The sequence below is a fragment of the Sebastes fasciatus genome, chromosome 1 (genome assembly GCF_043250625.1).
Source record: "Sebastes fasciatus isolate fSebFas1 chromosome 1, fSebFas1.pri, whole genome shotgun sequence".
In the NCBI taxonomy this organism is placed as follows: domain Eukaryota; kingdom Metazoa; phylum Chordata; class Actinopteri; order Perciformes; family Sebastidae; genus Sebastes; species Sebastes fasciatus.
In genome coordinates, this window is record NC_133795.1 from 33017783 (window position 1) to 33042562 (window position 24780).

General features: G+C 39.3%; 3 protein-coding genes across 3 annotated transcripts; 2 read left to right on the forward strand and 1 right to left on the reverse strand.

Annotated features, from left to right (window-relative positions):
- Positions 1–182: 182 nt before the first annotated feature.
- fam83e (family with sequence similarity 83 member E) lies at positions 183–5999 on the forward strand. The gene is made up of 10 exons (XM_074644372.1): positions 183–455; positions 550–1293; positions 1757–1903; positions 3084–3208; positions 3295–3732; positions 4559–4618; positions 4712–4783; positions 4874–5108; positions 5198–5407; positions 5544–5999. The coding sequence occupies exons 2-10, from the start codon at positions 826–828 to the stop codon at positions 5718–5720; spliced, it is 1932 nt and encodes a 643-aa protein (XP_074500473.1). The 5' UTR covers positions 183–455; positions 550–825; the 3' UTR covers positions 5721–5999.
- Positions 6000–7255: 1256 nt separating this feature from the next.
- Positions 7256–15484, forward strand: utp3 (UTP3 small subunit processome component). Its single transcript, XM_074644162.1, has 16 exons — positions 7256–7455; positions 7682–7769; positions 9093–9149; positions 9240–9296; positions 9382–9487; positions 9579–9647; positions 9757–9878; positions 10634–10789; positions 10887–10958; positions 12120–12160; positions 12247–12343; positions 12609–12746; positions 12841–12977; positions 13057–13126; positions 14014–14121; positions 15189–15484. Exons 1-16 carry the CDS (start codon positions 7439–7441, stop codon positions 15276–15278), a joined length of 1425 nt encoding a protein of 474 aa, XP_074500263.1. The 5' UTR covers positions 7256–7438; the 3' UTR covers positions 15279–15484.
- Positions 15485–16092: 608 nt separating this feature from the next.
- On the reverse strand, positions 16093–20225 carry ppcs (phosphopantothenoylcysteine synthetase). Its single transcript, XM_074644174.1, has 4 exons — positions 20089–20225; positions 16993–17533; positions 16812–16915; positions 16093–16607 (listed from the first exon to the last, which is right to left on the reverse strand). The coding sequence occupies exons 2-4, from the start codon at positions 17528–17530 to the stop codon at positions 16281–16283; spliced, it is 969 nt and encodes a 322-aa protein (XP_074500275.1). The 5' UTR covers positions 17531–17533; positions 20089–20225; the 3' UTR covers positions 16093–16280.
- Between the last annotated feature and the right edge of the window lie 4555 nt (positions 20226–24780).

Genomic DNA, 24780 nt, shown 5'->3' on the forward strand with positions numbered 1-24780 from the left:
ACAAGAAACTGGTGTGACTTGACACCTTTACTTGGAAAGTCAGATACAGTGTTACGTGTTACTCTTGCAGACAAACCTACCCGTCAGGCTAGACCAGTCCAAAAGGTAAACTGAGAGGTAAATAGCAGCCTCTTAGATAAAGTGCATGTGGCAATTATTCGCCTCACACACCTTTTAGGAAGTGACCTGGATCCAGAATATCAAAGATAATTTGATTTAAACGCTGCCACTGTAAAGATAAGAGAGAGAGCGGCACAGTAGAATCGTGAGTGTGTGTCGGAGCAGCTGATCCGTCTGTCAGCTGCACAGAATTTCTGGAATCTGAGAACAAAGCCGGTATGAAGGAGTGGAAGGGTTACGAGTTGTGAGATAACATGCCGGGGAGGGAACACATGAAGATCAACGGCTCCTGAGTGCAGCCGAATACTGAGAAAGGGAGACATGCTGTCCAAGAGGTGAGTTTTACATTGATTTTTGTGTGTTCAAACTGTCTTTCTCAGACACACTGATCACTTAAACTCATTGATTTGTTTCTTATGTCAACATGAGGTTGGGGACGAGGCTGCTGCAGAACATAAAATGTGCTCAGGACTGAACTTGTGAACCCAGAAAGGATTGTTTGCAACATCAAGATATTGTATGTGTTCTGGGCAGCACTTGCCAACATGGAAACAGTGTGACTTTTTGCCAGAGGAATGAATGAAATCACTTTAACTAGAAGGAAGGGTGACGTGAGCTGGCCTGGGTCGTCGTCACACAACAGGAGTCAGTAGAAGGAACTGTGATAGGCAGCACTTATTCCCAGAGACACACCAGGCTGCAGTCATGTCGAACTCCCAGGAGCAGAGCCTCGATGAGAATGCCGTGTTCCTGCCGGTGAATGAGGCCTCCCCGGAGTTCCTCCATTGCGAGAAGGAGCGTCAAGCAGTGGAGAGGCTCCTAAATGCAGGACCGGAGGCCTTCTACAGCTCCGTGGGCACAGAGCGGTCCGGCTGTTTCCTGTCCTCTGAAGAGGTCAGCCAGATCACCAGCTGGGCTCAGGACTATCGCTTTAACCCGCTACGGGTGCAAAGACAGGAGAACGGAGAGGAAGGCAACTCAGAGACGGAGGACTTCTGTACCACATACTTCCCTTCCCACTCAGACGCACCGACCCCGGACCTGGAGCTGGGCTGGCCTGAAAAAGGCCCCTGGGTGCCAAAGGGGAGCGTTACAGTCCACACGAATCCTCCTGCTGAGGGAGAACCCCCAGTCAGACAGATCATCAGACAGCACTTGCAAAAGGCTGGCCAAGTATGCAAATATGATTTTCGTGCATGAACACAACACATTTTTTCATATGGGCGGAGGTGGGGCACATTTTGAGACTCAATTCTTTGACATTGTACTTTTTTGCTCCACTACGTTTATTTGGTGATTTTAATTTGAGATTTTACTTGAAAAATATACCATAAATTAAAAATACACTGCTTCAGATTAAACTATTAAATGGTAGGCTATAGAGTATTAAGACATGAAGCAATCTGCACCAGCTACAATGATGCTCAAAGCTTAATGCATCAATAAATGATAACACTCCGACATAAACTACTTTACTTTACTACATTTTGCTGGTAATACTTGTTCAGTTTTACTTGTGTATAGTCCTTCATCGAGGTAAATGACACGATGGACTGAAGGGTTCCATTTTGTGTGAAACACTTTCTGAATAATCCTGTCAATTATAGGCTATGTGACAATTTTGTGTACTACACAGGTAATTGCCATCGTGACAGACAGATTGACGGACGGTGCAATAATTGGCGATTTACATAATGCTGCTTCGCGGGGTGTCCCTGTCTACATCATCCTGAACCAAAGGTCCATTCAAGAGAACTTCACGCTCAACAGGCTCAGGCATCCGGTGAGTCACCTCCTGCAAATCAGCACACACCTATAGCAGCCATGCGCTAGAGTATGTTTAACATGGCGATGAATAAACCAGAGGCTTTATTTTGCCAAAACCGAGTGCCACCAGTTTAACAGAGCAACACGTTGTATTGTGGGATTCTTTCTAACAAAGGTTACATCTCAGTGTGAGTGTTATTAAAAACTTGACACACTGCATACGTACTCTAGAGAGGTATCTCATACACGGCTTCTAGTTTGGCATTCTTATCTTAGGAATGTACTTCTAACGCCACTTAGTTAAACTGGTTGCACAGCATTCAGTGTCGTCCGTGTTTCTTTCTAGTGGTGAAATGTTTGTGCCTTCTGTTGAAAGCAAAATGAAAACAATCTTATTTTCATGAATGCAGTGCATGAAATTGATGAATGCAGACTCACGACTGAACAGAACTCTCCGTCTATAATTGGGGAAAAGAACAATTAAGTCAATTATATAATATTAATTATACTGGTATGCCATGACTACAACAATCTAATGCACAATGTTTAGCCATGCCATGGGGTGTGGCTCTAGGGTTGTTTGGACAAGCCACCTCTTTGGTACAGACTGAAATATTTCAACAACCATTTGATAGGCTGTCATGCAATTTGGTACAGATGTCCATGGTGCCCAGAGGACAAACCCTAGTGACGCTGGTGATCCCCGCTCTCTTGATCTGGTGCCACCAGCAGCTCAAAGTTTTCAGTCGCCTAAAAATCCCAAAATACAAGTATGAACCTGATAATGAGCATGATATGTCCCCTTTAATGGTTCGTCTAGCACCATCATCAGGTCAAATACTTTGGTTTATGACTAAAACCATCAGACTCATCTGTACTTTGTGTTTAGTTCTAATTACCAAATATTAGCACGCTAATACGCTGAAATATGATGGTGAACATGGTAAACATTAGCCTATACATTACCTGCAAATCGCCAGCATGTTAGCATTGTCACTGTGAGCATGTTACCATGCTGATGTTAGCATTTAGCTCAAAGCACCGCTGTGCTGAAAAACAGCCTCACAGAGCTGCTAGCATGGCTGTAGACTCTTGTTTACATACAAACCTTGTATATGATACAGCATATATCACGGATAAACACAGAGTTTCAATGTTTCATTCTCGAGTTTCAACTTAAGCTTGTGATCTGGTAGAACATGCGGGTCCGTGTTCTTGGAGGGAAACCCTTCTGTTCGAGGACGGGACGAATGGTGATCGGGGAAATGAAAGACAAGTTCATTCTGGTGGATTTAGAGACAGTGATTCATGGCAGCTACAGGTGAGCAATCGTGTCTTTCGTCTTTTCTATATGCATCACACACACTTGAGAGTGATGTAACACCACGCTGTCTTTGCACTCTGCAGCCTCACGTGGACAGACGCCCACCTGCACCGGCAGCTGATCACTGTTCTGGGCGGCCCGGTTGTTGACTCATTCGATAGGGAGTTCAGGATCCTTTTCGCTGCTTCTCTCCCCGTCCCAGACACATGGAGGGTTGCAGGTACTCATGTCGATGTGATAAGTCATCAGCTGAAAGGCCACTCAGATCTCGGGTTTAAAAAACATCAACATTCGGAGTTTGAGATTACCAACCCTCCATCCCCACCTGCTGATTACTTCCTGGACTGGGAAGCCATGGGGGTTGTCCAGAGAAACTGCTGCTCCCCGGACAGTCCTCATGTTCAACACGAGGAAATCATGGCCAAGGAAATACCACTGCAGAGCAAAGTGCTGTTGGATAGAGATACACCCATTATGGAGGGTTTTACTTACAATGGAAATCTATTTGCGGATAAGAAAAGGTACATGGAGCATCTTGACTTAACCAATCTAAGTTGTCTTTGGCCCAAGCATACAGTTTTTAAAGGTGCAGTGTGTAGGATTTGGTAGCATCTAGCGGTGTGGTTGCAGATTGCATCCAACTAAATTCCCCTCCCTAATAAGAGCCACAGAGTGGAAAACCGTGGTAACGCCGTGAGCCTCGCTCAGAGCCAATCCTTACCATAATAACACTACTTTAGGAGCAACGGAAGCCAGGCTGCGGATAGCGGTACCTCGGTTTTGCACTCTGCAGCTCACGTTACCGCAGTTTCACAAGTGTGTCGGAGAACTACGGTGGCCTTTAGGTAACGTAAAAACGTGAAAGGCTCTCTCTAGAGCCAGTGTTTGGTTTGACCGTTCCGGGCTACTGTAGAAACATGGTGGAGCAACATGGCGGACTACATGAAGAGGACCTGCTCCCTATGTTGATATGAAGGGCTCATTCTAATCTAACGAAAACAACGATTCTTAGTTTCAGGTGATTATACACTAATGAAAACATAGTTATGAATATTATATTCCATTTCTGCTAATAGATTCCAGAAATGCTACACACTGTTCCTTTAAATTCACTTTGCCATTTACACAAATACAACTTTTGCTGTATGTAACACAAGAAGGTGTTTTTTTTAGTTTTTTTTTACTATAATCTACCTTTTACTGAAACTTAAACCAAAATATTGAAACATGGTTTCTTTTTCTTATCATTCTTTGAATAACTTCCCCTATGTAGTTCTAGCACAGCGTAGTTTTGTTGTGCTACAGGTTGTTTGCATGACTTTATTGATCTCTTTTTGCATGTGACAGGGTATATGAAAAAACCTCTCCAGTGACAAACAATGGGCCATTTAAATCGACACCTTTCAAGTGAGTCTTGTTACAGATAATATTGACATTATACAGATTAAGAATATTGACTATTGTCTTTTGCTGCTAACGTTTTATGCAAATCTTTGCCAGGGATCTTGATCATTCACATAGCAACACACAGCTCTCGCCCACCAGCCCGACAGCTCAAGACAGAATGAAAAGGTAACACCCAAAAGATGAAGGAAGCACATTGGATAAATTGTTATTTAAATATCATATCCAAAATGAAATGTGTTTTTTTTTCTCTTGCAGGGTGGAACAGATAATAAATAAAGCCATTTCCAGGCAACTCTCCATAGAGAAGAGCACCACTTTAGATGACAGAACAACAACAAGACTTGATGATAAAGCAAAAGAACCAATACACAATATGATCATACTGTCCTCTCCTAAGAGAAAAGAGCGCTCAAGGAGGGAGGTCTTTTTGGAAGAAGCGAGCTGCATAAATGAAACACGCTCCAAAGTGGAGAACACGCCATCTTCTAGAGTAAGTACCTCCCTTCTCTGTAGTAAAGCACTTGAGTTAAACGTGTGAAAAAGCTTTGAGAAAACTGAGATGCATTTCTCTCCTCACAGAAACCACTCATCCTGAGAATGCCGCAGTCTGAGAACTACAGCTCTCTGAGTGACATCATGAAGAGGATTCAGCCTCAGCAGAGCACTTCAGGACTGCTCAAGAGAGGAGGAAAGGTCGCTGTGTCAGAACTGAGCCAGTCCATGGTGGACCTGAGCGTACACAACACAGATGATGACAGAGGAGTCCCGGTGCCGAGGTTTAAGGCCAGTGTAAGTGTGTGTTTCTCTGTGTATATGCTTGTGTGTACTCTTAAAGTAGAACTCTAATCCTTTACTCAGTTTATCGCCCTCAAGCATATCATGTTAATGTTTTTTTGTTATCATCAATCTCCCGTTTCCTTGGCAGAGCTTTGACCCGGATCACATGACACCTGCTCTCGCCCTGATGAGGAAGAGGAACGATGAGTTGAAACCTTTATTGTACAGAACTCCAAAAAACTTTCTGCCCAGAGAGAGGCCTCGCAGCTCCAGTTATGGACTCTGGAGGAGGTCCCTGGCCGAGACGGAGGGAGAACAGGAATGAGGAGCGACATGTTCTGTAATGACATCTTCTGTCACCGAGGAAAGGCAGCTGCCAGCAGCGGATGGTTACAACATCTGCAGTGTTAATCACCCAAACTAAGCCCAAAACAGGCTGTGACTCTGAGAATAAAACCATTGTTATATATGTAGGATGTATATCTGTTAATTTGATATCCCACTGAATTTGATGATTGGATGTTTCACTGTACAGTATATACAGTGTGTTTGATGCAAGGCTTTATGACTTTATATGTTTAAATAAATGAAATTGTTCTGTTAATGCTGCTCATCGTGAATGGTTTTAACTGTTATAACCAATGGGCGGTTGTCGCAGAAAATTGAATTATAGAAGGACCTTTTGATTGAAATTTAGAATAACTATTTTATTAAATGTTACATTTGTGTTGGATACAGGTACACAAGGGAGTAAAAGGAAATGGTGCCGATAAATTGACAAAAAAATGTCACAAAGAAGATGCTATTGTTTTGTATTAAGGTCAGGACATACTGGCCTTAATGCAACATTATACAGTATATCATGAAAAAGAAGGTATGAGATAAATAAATGGTTTTAAAGGAAAATGCTGAGTTTGTGCTGATAGGATGTAAAAGGTCCAATGTAGCTGGAGCCAAAAGGCCTGTAGCTAACAGTGAAGACACGGAGGTCATGTCCTCAGTATTGTTTTCTGGGATTTGGCGGGCTTGAAGTGCAGTTTACAATACGATTTAAAAGTGAGTTGTTGTTTTTTTAAAGCTGATACCAATACTTTTGAGACAGCAGGGGGAGACCGTAGCTTTGATGTCCAGGGCCGGAGTTTCTGATTGCTTTCACTCAGCTCGCTCCACCTCACGTGCATGCGCGCACACTACACACTGTAGAAGACTTCGTAGCTTTGAGAATATCTAGTGAATGTACAGTGGACGTTTGTACACAAATAACTGCTGCAGCTCCTCCAGACCAACAGAGGTTTCCCGTGTCTTGTGAAGTGACGGGGCTCCGCAGCGAGTAACGTTATCGTCTCCGACCAAAACTCCGGTGTCTCCCCTGTTCCCTCCGGCTGCGGTCAGGAGGCTGAAGCAGGAAAAGCCAACACTAGGATCAGCATTGATTCATGGAGAGACCTTCGTTTGGTCAGCTAACATTACTGCCAAGCAGGTGAAATATAGAGTGATATTGTGGTTTTAGCTGACGTGTGTCGCCTCACTGTTTTGAGCGATGCTCGTTCATGTCTATTTAGAGCGAGCACAAGCGCGAGCCCAACTCTGACTTTCGTTGACTTAACGGACACAGGTGTCGCTGTTAACAAGCATTTCTGATTCTTACAAACAGTCCCTTTAATAATAAAATTATATTATATTCTTATATTTGTTTCCTCTCTCTGCACATTTTCGTTATTATTTGCATATAATTTGTTGGATTTGAACCTAAAACAAATAATTTAAAACACACTACTGAATAAAACAATGCGTGACCCTCCAGTCCAGCAGGTGGCAGTGTGCACCTCTCACATCACTGTAGAGACCGCCTTCTAAAGAGAAGAAGAAGAAGAACTCCCGGAAGCACATGGTGGAGATGTGTCGCTTCAACTCAACTCTGCTGCATGTTTACACTTTTCTTTTGTGTTAAATCGCCAGATATCAGCACTGGCCTTTAAACGTGTTGTTTAGTTTTCTGTTTTGTTTGCTAACGTGTAGCAAACACGTTTAATTCATTTCATCATGGTTCGAGAGAAAAGGTGAGTTTAGCTAAAGTTAGCTGAAAGGACTGCAAACCTTCATACACTGTTTTCTCCCATGTCTTGTGGTCATTAACAGTTAGGGGGGACGTGTTATGGGACCTTTTTAGTTGTCTAATAAGTCCCAATAAGTCTCTAATAAGATGGGACCTACAGGAACTTATATAAACATCTGGATGTCTTAGAGCAGAGGTTTAATCTCTGTCTCCTCTCTGTTGCTGCTCAGGAAGATCAAGATACCAAGGCTCAAGAAGACTGAGCGATATGATGAGAATGACCCTGAAGCCTACAAGAACATGCCTGTCCCTGATAAGGTGAGAGGACTCAGCAGAGGACATGTCCCTGCTGTGTGTCTTTATACCACTGATAGAAGGGCCCATTACAGCCTGGATGTATGTTATCAGAGTCAGAATGGTGTTTATTGCCAGGTGTAAGAGGTGTGCACTAGGAATTTGCTTTGGTTTTGTTGGTGCAAATAAGTAGTATAATAACAAAAGAATAGATAAAAACGTTAGAATAAAATAAGAATTAAAAAAATTAAATTCTATCAATATACATTATTATTATTATTATTATTATTATTGATATTAATATGATTATTAAACGTACAGTGTGATTGCAGTTGGACAGAGTTGCACAACATAAATGTGTTTAAAATATGTTACATTACTACAGTAGCACGCACAAGAGGAAAGGAAAGGTTCAACATACTCAGAGCAAAAGAAATACGTTTGTATTATACTGTATCTATCCAACAAATGCTGATTATAGTAATTGTTACCTAAAGAAATTTTCACAATAAACTTCATAATAATATATTATTATTATTATTATTATTATATTATTATTATATATCCATGATACCTTCCTTTAAATCTCACTTTTATATTATGTCTGTTTCTTAACTGATGGTGAATTGTTGTAACTATTTATATGATTTTATTTTGTTTAGATCTTTAGTTCTGGGTGTTAATACTTTTATCATGCTGTTGTTGGAAAGCACTTTATAACCTTGTTTGAAAGGTGCTATATAAATAAATGTATTATTATATGTGTCAGTGGATACAGGGCATATTAAAAATGTAACTTAATCTAGAGCCGCGCAATATTGTCTGGCAAGTAAGTAAGAAGAAGTGATTTCCCAAAATTCAAGGCCCTCTGCTTTCAGTCAAAAGTTATAAATGGATTTTATTATCGGGGCTACATGATCTAAAAACATTGTTTATCGACTACACATTAATCTTTTGGGGGATTTTTTTTCTTACTTCTTAGACAGTATTATCCCTCCTGTATGTCAGGGGAACCTGCGTTGATCACTGATATGGTGCTTCTTCCACACACTGATATTTTTCATCAATACTTTAATATCAAGAACGTTTGACTGGTATTCTTGTATTAAATCGTAACTAGAGGTGCAAAACTATCAGCAGTTATGTGAAAATGATGGCCAAACGGTCTAAACTTACAAATTTGAAAACTTTTCACTAATCCTGTTACTTTCTTATAATAACCACAATCTGATGATCTGTATTCTTATACATCAAACAAGCAGCTCTCAACCATCAACAATAACTCTGTTTTGGTGTTGTGGTCGTTATTTTCAACAGTCTGATTTGAACATGTCTCCTCTCTTTCAGAAATCATCATTGTACACAAAAGACAAAATCGATGAGTTTCACGATCAGAAGATTGCAGTAAGTTTACCTCAGTAGCAGTTCTGTGGTAAGTGTCTGGTGCCGTTTTACCTTCTCTTAACTCTTTGTTGCTGCGTCTCTTTGCCACAGAAACTTCTCGCCAGCGGTGTCCAAATGGAGAGCGACGAGGAGGAACTGGATGATGAGGTGACGACCTATTTGTTTGTTTGGATTTTGCTTCAGAAAATGTATGTAGCTCAAGAACAAATTCAAGCTCAGCTGAATTTCACAGGAGGAAGTGATGGCCCTGGACGACTCTGAGTCAGAGGATGACGAGGAAGAAGAAGAGGATGAGGGGACGGACATGGAGAGTGATCTAGAAGGGAAAAAAGAAGACGGTAAACATAAAATCATTAGTTCACATCCAGGATGTGTTTTACTGTCATACTACTAGCCTACATTTAACTGTAACTTTGTTGTCTTCCTCAGATCTTCCTAATGAAATGGCATGGGGCACCAAGAAGAAGATGTTCTATGACTCTGACTACATCACCACCAGTAAGCATCTTTCATCTCCAGCAATGTTATCGGAGCAATTCATGATCGTTTTGTTGTCTGTGTGGCTAATGTTTGCTTATGCAACATTTTATTTGTGTTATTATTACAGAGGGGAAAAGACAAGACGAGTTGGAAGCTGAGGAACAAGAGGAAGAAGAAGAGGCTAAAAATGTCCAAAACCGTTTAGCTGCGAATCTGAGCGAGGAGGATTATGATTTAAACTTTTTCCAGGTATTTTGTTATTGTAAATCTCTCCTGTACACCTGCAGTTAAAGCAGCAGTGGGTAGAAATGGAGCAAATATGATTAAAAAATAAGTTATTTTTATGAAACGGTCACTATATCCTGACAGTAGTGTATGAGACAGGTAAACTGAAAAACATCAAGTGCCTCTGTGTCCTCCGGTGCTCCTAACGGCATCTGCAAGATTTCACAGACCGGAGGAAAACAACCAATCAGAGCCGATCTGGAGTCTGCCCTCTCTGAACAGCTGTCAAATCACTCACAAACTCCGATCAAACGGTCAAACTAGGCAGCGTTCTCATTTTACAGCTAAACCGTACACTACAAGATGTTTCTGAAAACATTTGAGGAGAGAAATAGCCATTATAGTAACAGATTATTGATTCATATTTGATCAGCGCTGCCTAGTTTGACCATTTGATCGGAATTCGCGGGTGCTTGACAGCTGCCTCCGTTGAATGAACAGCCAATAGGAACGCTCACTCTCTGAAATGACCTGTGATTGGCCAAAGTCTCCTGTCACGGGCTAGATTTTCTAAAGCCTGAGAACAGAGCCATGGGGAGGAGCAGAGGTCTAGTTTTCTCTCAAAACACTTGAATTACAATATGCTGAAAGGTTATTATGGAATTTAGTTTCATTTTGATGCCAAAAACATTCGGTCTACCCCTGCTTTAATTCCACATGTGATGATAGAAAGTGTTTGTCTGTTTATTGTGACTGTTTTATGTTTTTTATAAATGAAGGAATTTGCAGTGGAGGAGAAGGATGAAAAGAAGACTGTGGATAAAGAAGAGAGGATTGTGAAAGACCTGAAGCAGATGTCCCAGAAGGAAAAAATGAAACTTTTGAAAAAGGAGTCACCAGAGCTGCTTGAACTTATTCAAGACTTCAAAGCAAAGGTAAAACACAGGCATGCAACCAAAACACTAACATGATATTTGCTTAGTTACCACAGATCAACATGTAATTGATGTAAATTATTTTGTATGTGTGCAGCTTAAAGAGCTGAAGGATGAGCTGCAGCCCCTCGTACAGATGGTCAAGGACGGAAAGATCCCTCCAGGAAAGGTGAGCGCATTTAGCTTCACTAATGCAGTGAACGTTCAAAACATGCCTGCGGGCCGATTGCTTGACCTGTGTTATTGCTACTTGCAGCTTTTTCTCGAGAACCGCTCATCCAAACAACTTCACACTCGACACTGTGCTTCCTTGGGTCCTGACCAATACACCTGTCATGACATAGTTGCACCCCCTAGCCATGCTAGAGGATACGCCGCATTTTGGGTGCAAGAGCTCAAATAAACATCGACGGAGAGCGAGCATGTCGTTGTCGAAGGATAGACATACATACAGATACGACTGCAACTAACGATTATATTCATTGTCCATTAATCTGTCGATTATTTTCGTGATTGATCGATTAGTTGTTTGTTCTATAAAATGGTGAAAAATGTTGATCAGTGTTTCCCAAAGCCCAACATGACGTCCTCAAATGTCTTGTTTTGTCCACAACTCAAATATATTCAGTTTACTGTCATAGAGGAGTAAAGAAACTAATATTCACATTTAAGAAGCTGGAATCAAAGACTTTTTTTTACAAGCTCTGTATGGCACATTTTACCTCTCCCAGAATGTGCAAAGTTACTACATTTTGAAAAGATCTGTGGACAGCCGAGGAAGTAAGACTGCTTTTGTCCTGACAGTATGTTTTATAATTTATACTGCTGTCACAAAATAAAGAATGAAAAAAGAAAAATACTCAAACCGATTAATGGATTATCAAAATAGTTAGCGATTCATTTAATAGTTGACATCTAATCGATTAATTGTTGCAGCTCTATATTCAGAGACTCCTACCATTTTAGTTAGATTTCTAACTGTGAATTTGTCACCAGACCGAATTTTAAAGACTATAATCAATATTTTTAAGTATCAAATGAAAATGTGAAAGAAGTCGCTCGTTGTGATGAACCTCCAGTCAGTCTTAGAGCATCAGCTGCTGAGACTCCATCTACAGCCTGTTCATAATCAAAGCTAAATTCGTTCCCATAACCGGCTTAACCTGGGGCTCTATGAGTGTTCACACTGAAATCCACCACGGCTGTGATTAGGTTCTTAAATTGACTGTAATCACAACATCAGTTAGATTAATAATCAGCTTTCTTTTTTTTGGAATGTAAAAGCTATTGTTAGATTGAATCTCAATAATTTCCGTCCTGTTTTCCAAAGGGTGCTGACTACCTCAAGACAAAACAGCAACTGTATCTCAAGTAAGTTGTAATTAAATTGTAATGACACGTTGCAGAATCACGTCACGGCTCTACATTGAACTACTAATGATTCTCTCCTGCCACAGTTACTGCACAAACATCAGTTTCTACTTGGTGCTGAAAGCAAAACGAATCCCTGCTCACAACCATCCAGTGATTGAAAGACTGCTCACCTACAGAAATGTAAGTACACACACACACTGCCAGTAGAACATACAGTATTAGTGAAGTTATTTTCACCCTATATGTCAAGAAAACTGGGTAACACTTCATTTTACAGGTCAGTGTTACTGAAAACTGCACATATACTCTTTTATTTTGCATCTTTTAGTATGCCACTGTTTTTTGATCCGACTTCTTGTGATACAGGGGATCATGAAATATCTCCTCTATACACAGACACATCCACAGTAGTTACAACCCTCTGTCTTACTGACTCTGTCTGCAGCTCATCAATGAACTCAGTTCAGTAGATGCTCGGCTTGCACCTCAGTTCCGCAAGCTGCTGTCTGGTGAGGAGACAAATGGGACCACCAGCAGACCAGCAGAGGGCAAGAAGACCAGAGTCTCCAGTAAGAAGGAAAAGGTGAGAGTTGTGTATTTTTTTTCTCACTTTGAATCTGTTGCTGGTGTTTAATATGGAACTTGAATGATGATGATGATTGCACGTTGTTTTGCAGGCTTCTGGAGAAACTGCACCTGAGGTTGAGAAGGACTCCGACTCTGACCTGGACGAGGAAGCGGCTCTGCGTTTCTACAGAGACGTGGCTGAGCGGTCGAAATTGAAGAGAAAGGGCAGTGAGCCAGAACCTGTAGAGTAAGTATGATTTGAGTCTTCAAAACGGCAGTTGGGACAAAATCAACTGGGGATCTGATAAACTGTGAATTTGTTGCAGGTTGGAGGAGAATGAAGATGAGGTGGAGGTGGAGGAAGATCCAGACGCTAAGAGAGGAATCACTTACCAGGTACAGAGTTACAACCACTTACACACTGAAATACTAGTATCTACAGTCAGATGCTCTCACCCTGAGTAACTTACTATTCATGATAAACACAACCCCATCAGATCAGGTGATCATATGCCAAGAGCTGAATTGATCCTAATTTTTTAATTATTTGGACATAAGTGGAAGATCAATGCTGTGTCCAAAATCATATACTACGCACTACATACTGAATGTGTACTAGCGTTCAACGTACTTTTGTCTGAATAAACAGTAGTAAGTATCTTTTCGGAACCCACTGAACTGTAGTTTTACGTCGTAACTTCCTGAGAGCCTCGTCAGTTGGAGACGCGTAACCATGGTAACCAGTGCCAACCTCATGTGACCAAAACAACATTTTAAAAATACGCCTATCAAATTGAAATCTTACACTTACTTAAATTGAAGTGTTATTGATGTTACAGAGCTGTCCATCAACGTCTGTTATGAACGTTGTCGTCACTACTGCATTGCATTGTGGGATATATATATGCCGCCGTAGTGTCCAGTGTTTGCATACTGTAATATTTCACTAGAAATAGTTGTGTACTATTGGTTTCATACTACGGTTTCAGACATGCTAAAAAATCTCTTACTGTTTTAGCGTACTAAATATCATAGTTTTATGCTGGACTAACAAAGCTGAATTGATCAGCTTGTTCAGGTTTACATTATATAAACAGGATTTAATTTAGAATTTAGTCTTACAGCAGCGTAGGTCTTCTCTGTATGTGGACTATTTTATTCCCACAATTTGGAAGACAAATGAATATATGGTGCCCCTCACTGTATTCACTTCATGCATTACATGTTCAACTTTGTCATTTCTGAACAGTTTTTCTAATTATGTGCCTCTGCCATTTCCACAGATGGCCAAGAACAAGGGGCTCACACCAAAGAGGAAGAAGATTGACCGTAATCCCAGAGTCAAGCACAGAGAGAAGTTCAGACGGGCCAAAATCCGCAGAAAGGGCCAGGTTTGTATTCCACATGTTGATGTGATCATTTTTATTACACTGTTAAAAGGGGAGACACCCAAGTTGAATACGGTAAAAAAAAAATAACTAATAGATATTGCCATGAAACTTCCCCAGTTGATTACTCACATTAAGACAATTGTTTTTTTGTATTGCAAGTTTTCTAAAAATATATGTTTAAATATGAAAATGATACATTTTCTTATTAAAAATGTGCTTATTTGCACACAGTTCCAGTACAGGAATCTGAACAATTGATAAAGCAAAGTTCTAAATTATTGTTTCATTTTGTTGACACATTAGAGTCAAATGTCTTTACAGAGGGACTTCTCAATATCTCTTTTTATCACTCCATAAATCAGAAAATACTGTCAATAGCCATAAAAAAAATATCCATTTTCTACATGTTTTTAGAATTAAAATGTTGTGATATATGAACAAACCGCTCTTTAGAAACATTCAGAATATAGATAGGAATGAAACTGGAAAGTTTGGTGGATGTAAGTGCAACTGAAGTGGTTCAGAGTCTGAGAAAAAAGAAATCAACTTGAGAAAACGTTCATTAAAGATATGGATTGTAAAATTTTATACATTTTGAAGACACTACAGGTGAATAAGGTAAACATATTTAACCAATACATATCACCGTGAAACTTCCCCAGTTGATTACTTACATTAAGAAAATTATTTTTGTATTACAAGTTTCCTGAAATTATGTTTAAATATGCAAATGAGGCATTATCTAATGCCAACTTTTGGTGAATTTAGGAGAGACACAAATAGACAAAGTGTAGAAATATAAACACCTAAATGTATTTCGGATGTTTTTTTAATCACTAGTCTGAAAGAAGACATGTGAAAGCAAAATAGCCCAAAATCTCAAAATTGATCAGTACATGAAAAAAAAAATTTTTTTTTCCCGTAGTGTCTCGCTTTAAGTCCGTCATAAAGCTTCCGGGTAACTGTCTGTAGGCTCATCAGTTTGAATCAAGAATATACAGTATGTTGAATATATGTTGATATGTCAAACACGTTCAATAGTTGACATTGTTGTTCACGTTCACCAGGTGCGTGATGTTCGTCGGGAGGAGACCAGATACAGTGGAGAGCGGTCTGGTATTCGTGCTGGGGTCAAGAAGAGCACTAAACTTAAGTAACCAGGCAAGAATCCAAAATATGCTGCCAAGTGGATCCACTGGATTGATAAAATACCAATGGGCTGTACTTTTAAATGTTTGTTTCAGGTGTGTCACACCTACCATCATAGCATGTCACTGAATCGTCTGTAGTTGTTGTAGAAAAGACATCAAAATGAGTTTCCACATTGAGCAATGTGAATAAACATTTAATAAACTTTCAATAACTTGTATATTGTCTCTGTACAGAGCAAGGTTATAGTTTTTATTGTACTTTAGTTTTGACTTTTCAATTTCATTTTAGTTTTCGGGGTGCGTTTGCTAATTTTAGTTTAGTTTCAGTTTTTCAGAAAGTTTTAGTTTTTATATATTTAGTTTGTTTTTGTTCAGGCCTTTTCATTGGAGAACTGTGTAGGAATGGCCATAATGTTTAATCTTCGTGGTACTTAAGTGTCTGATGTGAAGCAATTGCAGCATAGTGCCATCTCCTATAAGGTCAAGTCTGTTAAGCTTCTTTGGTTCGACGTCATGAGAGTTGACGGAAATTCATGCTGACTCCTTTTTTCGGTGGTGATATATTATAGATAAAAAACTAAAACTGAAATTAATTTAAGCTCATTTTAATGTTATTTTTATTAGTTTTTTACCCAGGCGATATCGTTTCAGTTTAGTTTTATATAGTTTATTTAGTTTCAGTTTACCGACAATATTTTTCACAGCATATTTTTGTTTAGGTTTTAGTTACCGTTTACGATAATAACCCTGCACCCACCATTATACCGTTATACACAATAAGCTCAGAGACCCGGTTTCAGAGCACATTAAAAGAACAAGGGAAAGCATGATGTGTTTATAGTTACTAAGGTTATGCAACCATACAGCATACTGAATATACAGTAACTCGTCAGCAGAACAGGGAACTATGAATTTCAGCCAAACTCAAGCTCAGGACCGGATAAGAGCACAGACGACAACTTCCAGCTGGCGTCATTGACTCAAAACATGCAGCGATGATGATTCCTGTCAACACCCTTGTTGACTTATGAACTTGTTGTGTGCTGACGTCAGGTTGCTCACTATCCTCTCCTCTATCTCCACGTCGTTCTTCGCATCCTCGTCGGTGATGATCAGCTCGGCCTGAGTCTCGGGGGTCACCACCACCACGTAACCCCGTCTGGAGTCCAGCACGTTGGCCACCACCGCTTGGTGCCTGTAGGTGTCCAGAGCCCGCCGAGCCTTGTCCAGCAGGATGGTTGCATCCGTCTCCAGCTTAAAAGATATGACGAAAGCCTGAGGTGCCCAGTCCTTCACCAGCGGGGAGAGGATCTTAGGGACCATGTTCAAGCTGAGCTGAAGGGGAGAAAAAAAAAGTATATTCTCATTAATAACAAGGTTCAGAGCCTACAGCTATGCTAGCAGCTCTTTGAGGATGTTTTTGCTTAGAGCTAAATGCGCAGACTGACATCGCCATCCCTTGAGCTGTGCTGCTTTGCAAGGCTGGAAAAATAAATCTTGCATGTACATTTGGCAGAATTTTTATTTTTTTCCACTCACTTGAAGAGGTCCGTTGGAAGACTGGATTTTGTGCTCAGGCATCTCAGATGCTGGGATATAGAAATCAGACACCGCTGCAGCCAAGTAAAACATGCCCTTGGATCCTGAGTGCGGAATAAACAAGTTATGAACGATATGCAGGATAAAAGCCACAACTTGTAAATAGTTGTTAATGTGTTACCTATTGTGCTGAGTGCCTGTGCGGCCGCTTTGAGCAGATGCAGATACTCTGAAAGCGTGCTGAACTCGATGGGCAGAAGGAGTTTGCCTTCTTTCACTTCCTGGTATCGCGTCAGTGCTTTGGCGATGTTGGGCAGCACCTGCCGGTTAACCACCACTTCGCCAGAGTTACCGGACGCTCCTTCTTCCCCGCCGCTGAACTTCAGGGCATCCAGCATGTTTATGGTGGAGAACATGCGTGCGTAGGGGTAGAGGGAGCGGTGCCTGTGTAGGAAGATGACAGCGTAGCCCGAGTCTAAGAAATACTCTGCGGAGGAGGCTCCTCGTCTGCCGCTGCTGAAGTTATCCAGGAAGCGAACGGTGCGGGACTCGAGGGGAACTTTGGTGCCTCCTGATGTGATGAGAACCACCCTACGACCTGCGTCCGCGTGATGCCTGGCGAAAGCGGACATCTTCTCTTTGACCTCCTCGACATGGGAGGGAACGGCAAATTCTTCGGCTAATTTGCCATCAATGGAAGATATTCTGGGTTTAGCCATCACCTAATGAAAGAGAGAGAGAGGAAAGAGGATTCAGTTTAGCAGAATAGTGATGAGGTTAACAGTGAGACCTGCATATTTCCACATCCGATTAGCCTGCCTGTTAAACCTGTTGTGTTGCTGGAGGGAGCTTTCTAAAGTAGAAAATAACCTGATCATGTCATGAGGGATACTCAGTAGAAACCAGACACAGCTGCAGCAAAGTAAAGTATAGCATTGAATCCTTACTAGGCAAGAAGTGTTTAATAAAGATCTATTGAGTTGCATTATGGGATGTGTAGGATCCAGCTGTTTTGGATCTTGACCCATATCAGGAACTAAAAATCTGGATATTTTGGTCTGTACTGCATCAAACTTGACCATTCTTTTTTTATTCCATCTCTCAGGTGTAGGGTTGCACCAATTCGACCTTTTCAGTCCAGATACCGATAATGATACCTGGGCTTTGGGTATCAGCCGATACCAGTGTTTAATTAATAAGCTGTATGCCTCTTTGTCTGGAAGTGACTGGGATCATTCTTTTATGTGTAAGGAAACATCGGGCCTGACTTAAATATTGCTTTCCTAACTTTGTAAAACAAATTGTAACAGATAAATACATAGATATAAATTTACTGAACTGTATTAAAACGATAAATCGTACTCCAGCAACTTGGTAAAAAGAACTTCAAAATGAATAGGAACTACAATTCAAGTGTAAACTTTTTTTATGCAGCAACAAATTAGTTATTTAAAATTAAAATTCCAGTATATAAAGTATTTAGTATATAAACATAGAATTGAATATATCGGCCCCATTGTCACCGATACCCGATCCAGCTATTTTAGTCAGTATCAGCCCGATCTCCGATCCGGTACCGGTACCGGTGCGTCCCTACTCACATGTCCCCCAACTCAAAGTGCAGTAGTAAATCAGTTGAGTACAACTTTAATGAAGCCAACTGGGTCGATATTAATATATAGGCCATTAAATAAAATGAAATTGCAGCCTAAAATGGCGAAAGTTGATAGAGGTTATTTAGAAACATTGGTGCCATTTCATAGTTTGTAAAATGTCCAGTTATTAAATATGTTGGTCTAAACTCTTTTTAAAAAATGTCTCAAATATCAATATTGCTATTGGCCACAAAAATCCAGTATCGGTCCGAGCTCTACCCTTGGACAGATAAAGCCAACCACAGTGTGCAAAAGACTTATGACAATATATTGATATACCTATAACAGTGCAGAGCATACACATTTGTACAGGTACCTAAAATGAATGCAGTCTATTCTGTTGCCAGGGCAACAGCTTTTACTGGGCCCCTTTGTATTTCCTGCTGCACTGTTTGTTAAAGGACCCATATTGTAAAAAGTGACATTTTCATGGCTTTTATATTATAAAGCAGGTTTAAGTGCTTTATAAATACTGTGAAAGTATCAAAGCGCTCAATATACAGAAAAATACACACAGCCCGTATTCAGAAATTGTGCTTTTGACACAAGCCGTCAGGATTTCTGTCCATTTGTGATGTCACAAATCTACAATATTTAGACCATTTCACAGTTTTAAACGTAAACATTCTAAATGGGTCCCAGTTCATTTCCAGTTGCAGTGTATGTGAATGACATCAACTGACAGGAAGTAAACATGGACCCAAGCGTTGCCTAGCAACGCAATTCTGTTGCAATTCCATTGAAATGTACTAAAACGGAGCGTTTCAGACAGAGGGTAAATACAGGTATATTAAAGCAGACAGCATGAGGAAAATAATGTTTTTTTTTTAACATTACAGCATGTAAACATGTTCTAGTAGTAACCCCATATAAAAGCATGAACCTCAAAATGAGCATGATATGTCACCTTTAATGCAGTAGCTGACAGGAAGTAAACTTGGGCCATAATTGTTGCCCCTAGCAACCGAATAGAAAATAAAAAGCTAGTTATGATGGATGTTATAATGTCCAGTTTTAAAGAGGGTGTAGTTTGTGGTGCTGTTGTTGAACTACTGAGGTGTTTACATATAATATTTGTTGCACCTTATATTGTGATGTAGTCTAATATTGTAAACAGTAACAGTAGCAACAGCAAACTGCAACCTCCAACATGACCATCAAGTTGAACTACCACCTCTTTAAGACAGTTAAGAACAATATGAACATTATGAAGAGGCTTTTTAACACACAGTATGCTACTAGATGTGATCGATCCTTACAGTAATGTAACATTAACACGGACTACATGCATATAACGTTAAATACACCTCACAGTGTGCATGAACCTTGCACTGAGTGAACATTGACCTCTACATTTTGCGTAATAAAAGTCTCTTTGCTGGCTGAATGATTCACTACAGGAAACCAAATCGCTTTAGATCATTTTATCAGGGACGAAATAATAAAATGTTTTAATTTAGCAGCCTTAATAATGACAGGTGAGAGGAGAAGCAGGTGAGTCCTCTCGTACCGTTACCTGCTGTTAGACATCAACGTGTCACCATGACAACACCCAGAAGGAAACAAAGCGGTTATTTTAATCACTATAGTTAACGATAAACCTGCTAAATGGCCGTACTTACTTTAGATTGTTTGTTCTCAGTCAGCTTTCACAACAACTTCTGCACTTCCTGAAAGCTTATTTCTGTGGTCTTTATAAAGACAGGAGAAAGCCTTGAGCGCCCCCGGTGGTCGCAGTCGGTACTACAAAGCACTAAATGGTTTAAAGCCAAAATACATGTCTGATCTTCTGCTGTGTTATGAACCATCCAGACCTCTCAGGTCATCTGGATCAGGTCTGCTTAGTGTCCCCAGAGTCACAACTAAACATGCAGAAGAAGCAGTGTTCAGTTTTTATGCACCAAATATCTGGAACAAGCTCCCAGAAACCTGCAGGACCAACTCCAACTCTGAGTTCCTTTCTGTTTGCTGCTGCCTTTTATTAACCCAGATAATGATCTTATACTGCACTAGAGCTTCTACTCTTGTGTGTTATATTCTATTTTAGCTTCTATCCTAGCTTTTATTTCTAGCTTGTTTTTATTTTCTAATCTTTAATGTTTTTATAACTGTTTTAATTATGTCTTAATGTTCTTTTGCACTTTGTCGCAATGTTCTTGAATGTTAATGTAAAGCACTTTGAATTGCCCTGTTGCTGAAATGTGCTCTACAAATAAAGCTGCCTTGCTTTACTACTATCACCTCCACCACCACCACTGAGGATGTTTGTGAGTGAAATAATGTGCGTCACTCCTTTCTCTCACTTTCATATGAGGTGTCAGACATGATGAACATGAGCATCACCAGTGGCGCACACAGACTCCCAAAGGGCAGAGGGGGAAATCCTTTAAAAGGGGATCTTTTGGACCGGACTGTCCCACTGACTCAGCAGGTGTCATGATGACAATATAAAACACACTGAGGCAGTTTGATATTGATCTGAAGTATTTGGTGATCATCAGATCTTGTCGTTAGTCGACTCTTCTTCTTGTGAATCGTTTTAATCTCACTTGCTCAAAAAATGCTGGTTGGATCTATAGGGGTAAGATGCACCATTGATTGTAGACTACATTCTGGTGAGTATATAATAATGTAATTTCTGAAAGGAGAACTTTCTATTTATTTATTTTAATATCCCATGTACCAAGATACATATATAAAATTGCAGGTATAATGAAATGCAGTATGGGACTGAAATATCACGAAGGACACTGTGTAGTTTTTTCTGTTTTCTATTTTAAACCTCATGCAAAGAAAGAAATAACTAATTGAAAATATGGTATATTAAAGCTGCAGTAGGCAGAATTTTTTTTGGCATCATTGGGCAAAAAAAATGATATTATAAAAATATAAACATGGATAAGTTACAAGAAAAATAGAAATAGGAATACAGATTGTATGAAATATAAATATGTGTGCATCATCGAAATGAAATGGAAATATAAAATGAACTATCAAAGAAATCACATAAACTTAAACCTGCAGTTGGCAGTATATTTTGGCATCATTGGGCAAAAAGTCCATAATAACCTTTCAGCATATTGTAATTCAAGTGTTCTGACAGAAAGCTAGATTTCTGCACCTCCTCATGGCTCTGTTTTCAGGATTTCAAAAATCAAGCCCGTGACGGAAGACTTTGGCCAATCACAGGTCATTTCAGAGAGAGAGCATTCCTATTGAGCATTCCTATTGGCTGTACTCCGGCTATTGGGCGGTGCTTGGTATTTCCTCAACTGATCTCAACATGGCTGCCGGGTCACAAACTTTCTCATTTTACAGCTAAACAGTACACTACAAGATGTTTCTGAAAACATTTGAGGAGAGAAATAGGGATTACAGTAACATAATATTGATTCATATTTGATCAGCGCTGCCTAGTTTGACCATTTGATCGGAGTTGGTGAGTGATTGACAGCTTTTCAGAGAGGACAGGCTCTAGCTCGTCTCTGATTGGTTGTTTTCCTCCGGTCTGTGAAGTCTTGCAGATGCCATTAGGAGCACCGGAGGACGCAGAGGCACATTATTTTTTTCAGATTACCTGTCTCATGCACTATTGTCAGGATATAGAGACCATATTAATAAAAATAACTTTTTTTAATCATATTTGCTCCATTTCTCCCCACTGCAGCTTTAAATATAGACTCATACACCCTTTTAATATATAATAATTATAGACAACTTGTTTGTTAGATTTCGATTTGCAATCAAAATTAATCTGCACCAGGTTGCTAAACATTTACTACACATTTTTTCACATCTTAGTCTTGGTCTATTTGTTATTTTTTCAAATGATTATATGTATTTTTCTTTTGGATATGTTGATAACTTGATGTGACCTAACAAAATGCAACGTTTCCGCCCCTGCAGAGAATGCAATGATTGAAATGTTTCTTTGCTGAATGTTAAATACTTTTGGAGAGGTATTGTAGGCTGCTGTGAAAAACCTGCACAGAGGCTTATTGGAAATTCTGTGGTTTAAATAACTCTTCGACTGATTTTACAAACGTTTTTACCCTTTAGTGTCTCAGATACGCAGCGTTAGGGATGTCTGTACAAAACCTCTGTCTCTAAGTTTCATTCTATCTCAAACTGAAGGTCAGGGTAAGTCATTATTGCTGAAATGATTGATCACTTATTATGGATTTATTAACAGCAGTTCCCCTGATCAACCCACAAGAGGAGCTGTTGTTCTGTTGAATAGACATCCACAACACTTGAGCATGGCTGCTTTCTCTGTCTCAAGTTTGACTGTGCTAATTAGCCTGATTAGTTTCTGCACATTTTGTTGAGATGTATATGTTCATGATTTTAAAAACGAAATGGACATTTTACTGAGACACCACCAGTTAAATAGATAATTTAAGAGATAATTCAGGTTTTTATTAAACCCATACCTGGAGTCCTGTGTGTCAGTTCAAGAGGCACTCAGTTAGGCTGTTTAAAAAAAAAAAAAAAGAGATGTATAAAATCTAAAAATCAAGACAATACGAAACAGCTATCACATTATAGAAGATTTTAAATCAAATAGGCCAACATAAATTATAGGCCTATAGCAAAATATAGATTTAACTTGTAAAATGATTAAAAATAATAATAATAAATAATAAAACACAGCAAAGAGCTGTGTAGGTTTTTATATAGAGCTTTTTTTGTCAGGCCCATTGTTTTCCACGAGGTGACATTTTTCTTATTGCCTATATTATGGCCCTACAGCCAGAAGCTTTAGCCTTGTGAGTTGAGTGAAAGGACCTACAGTTAAAACCATAAATTAATATTTTAAGTCCTCAAAAATAACATGTTTCAACACTTTATCATAAGGACTCATAAAACAATTAGTTGAGGTAAGTGCACCATCCTGTATTAACTTTATTCTTTCTGTATAAAATGTTATAGAAATAATAAAACATGATGCTATAACTCAAATATTCCACATACAAATATTTAGCTGTATTACAGGAGGCAAGAAAAGGGAATTATGACAAGGTCAACATGTGCTCACTAGACTGGTGAGGACCAGGGCTGCGGATATCATTGAGGTCATGACCTTGGTATTTTTTACACTGTACAATGGCGAGTTAGACAAGGTGGGATTTTAAAGGGCAATACAGGTTTTTTTTTAACTCACTATATTTAAATGTGACTATTTTTAGGCCAAGAAAAAAGAATGAATGAATGAGTTCAGTATTTCACCACTAGAATTTGAAACAGCATTTAGACCAGTAGGGACCTGTGGGACATACTACTGCACTGAAAGTGAATTAATAAATGATTAAGTTTAGAGAAAGACTGTTATTTCTTTTTTCAGAAGTAGTCTGCAAATCAAATTGTGCAATAACCTTGTTTGTAGTAGCCTATTATATCTCTAGTAGAATCAAAAACAGTAACAATTAGAGTTATACATGGCTAACATAATGTAAAATTAAAATGGGGCCCACTGCATCTTTTAAGGTGGCCATTATTAGCTACACCCCTGTAGGCCTGTGTGTTGTCCTTGTCCAAGCTTTTATACCAATTATTTAATTTCTCTAGAACATATACTCCTAAAATATGTATATTTGAATCATAGATAGAATCTTTCATATGTTTCCGTCAGCCGCTGTGTTCTTTACTTTCTTATCAGTACCACTTTAAGATAAGGAACCGTTTATAAAAAGTTTGTAAGTTATACCTAATGACTTTAGTGGTTAATATCCTAAATCATTTACTAATGCTAGATCAGTTACTATCCATTCATAAGAACAAGAACAACTTTCAGGTGGCCAGGTTGCCAGGTTGTAAAAAAAAAAAAATCCTCTCTTATGTGTTTATCCTCCAACAGAGGAGCAGAGCATGTAGACTTTTTAGCTCTTTAATTCACCAGGAAGAGCCTCTAATGGATGACATACTCTTCTGGAAAAAATGGCAGCAAATCTGGACCGAAATCCATTTATTAACAACATTTTAACACATACAAATATAGACTTAAATAAAGGTTCATTAGAAAGTGTGAACCCCAAAAGTACGTTTTAATAGATTACCGTCATTTACTATTATTATTATTATTATTATCATCATCATCATCATTATTATTATGCAATATTACCAAATAGAAAGGATACACACCAGTCAAATAGATTTTTCACAACCTGGCAACCCAAAAGTTCTTCTTATTAATGCTTGTAACTAAAAAAATGTAGATGATTTATTAACCTGTAATAAAGCCATTAATTGCAACTTATACACTTTTTTTTAATAAAAGGCGACTTAGACAGTGATGCCCACGTGGACTATCTACT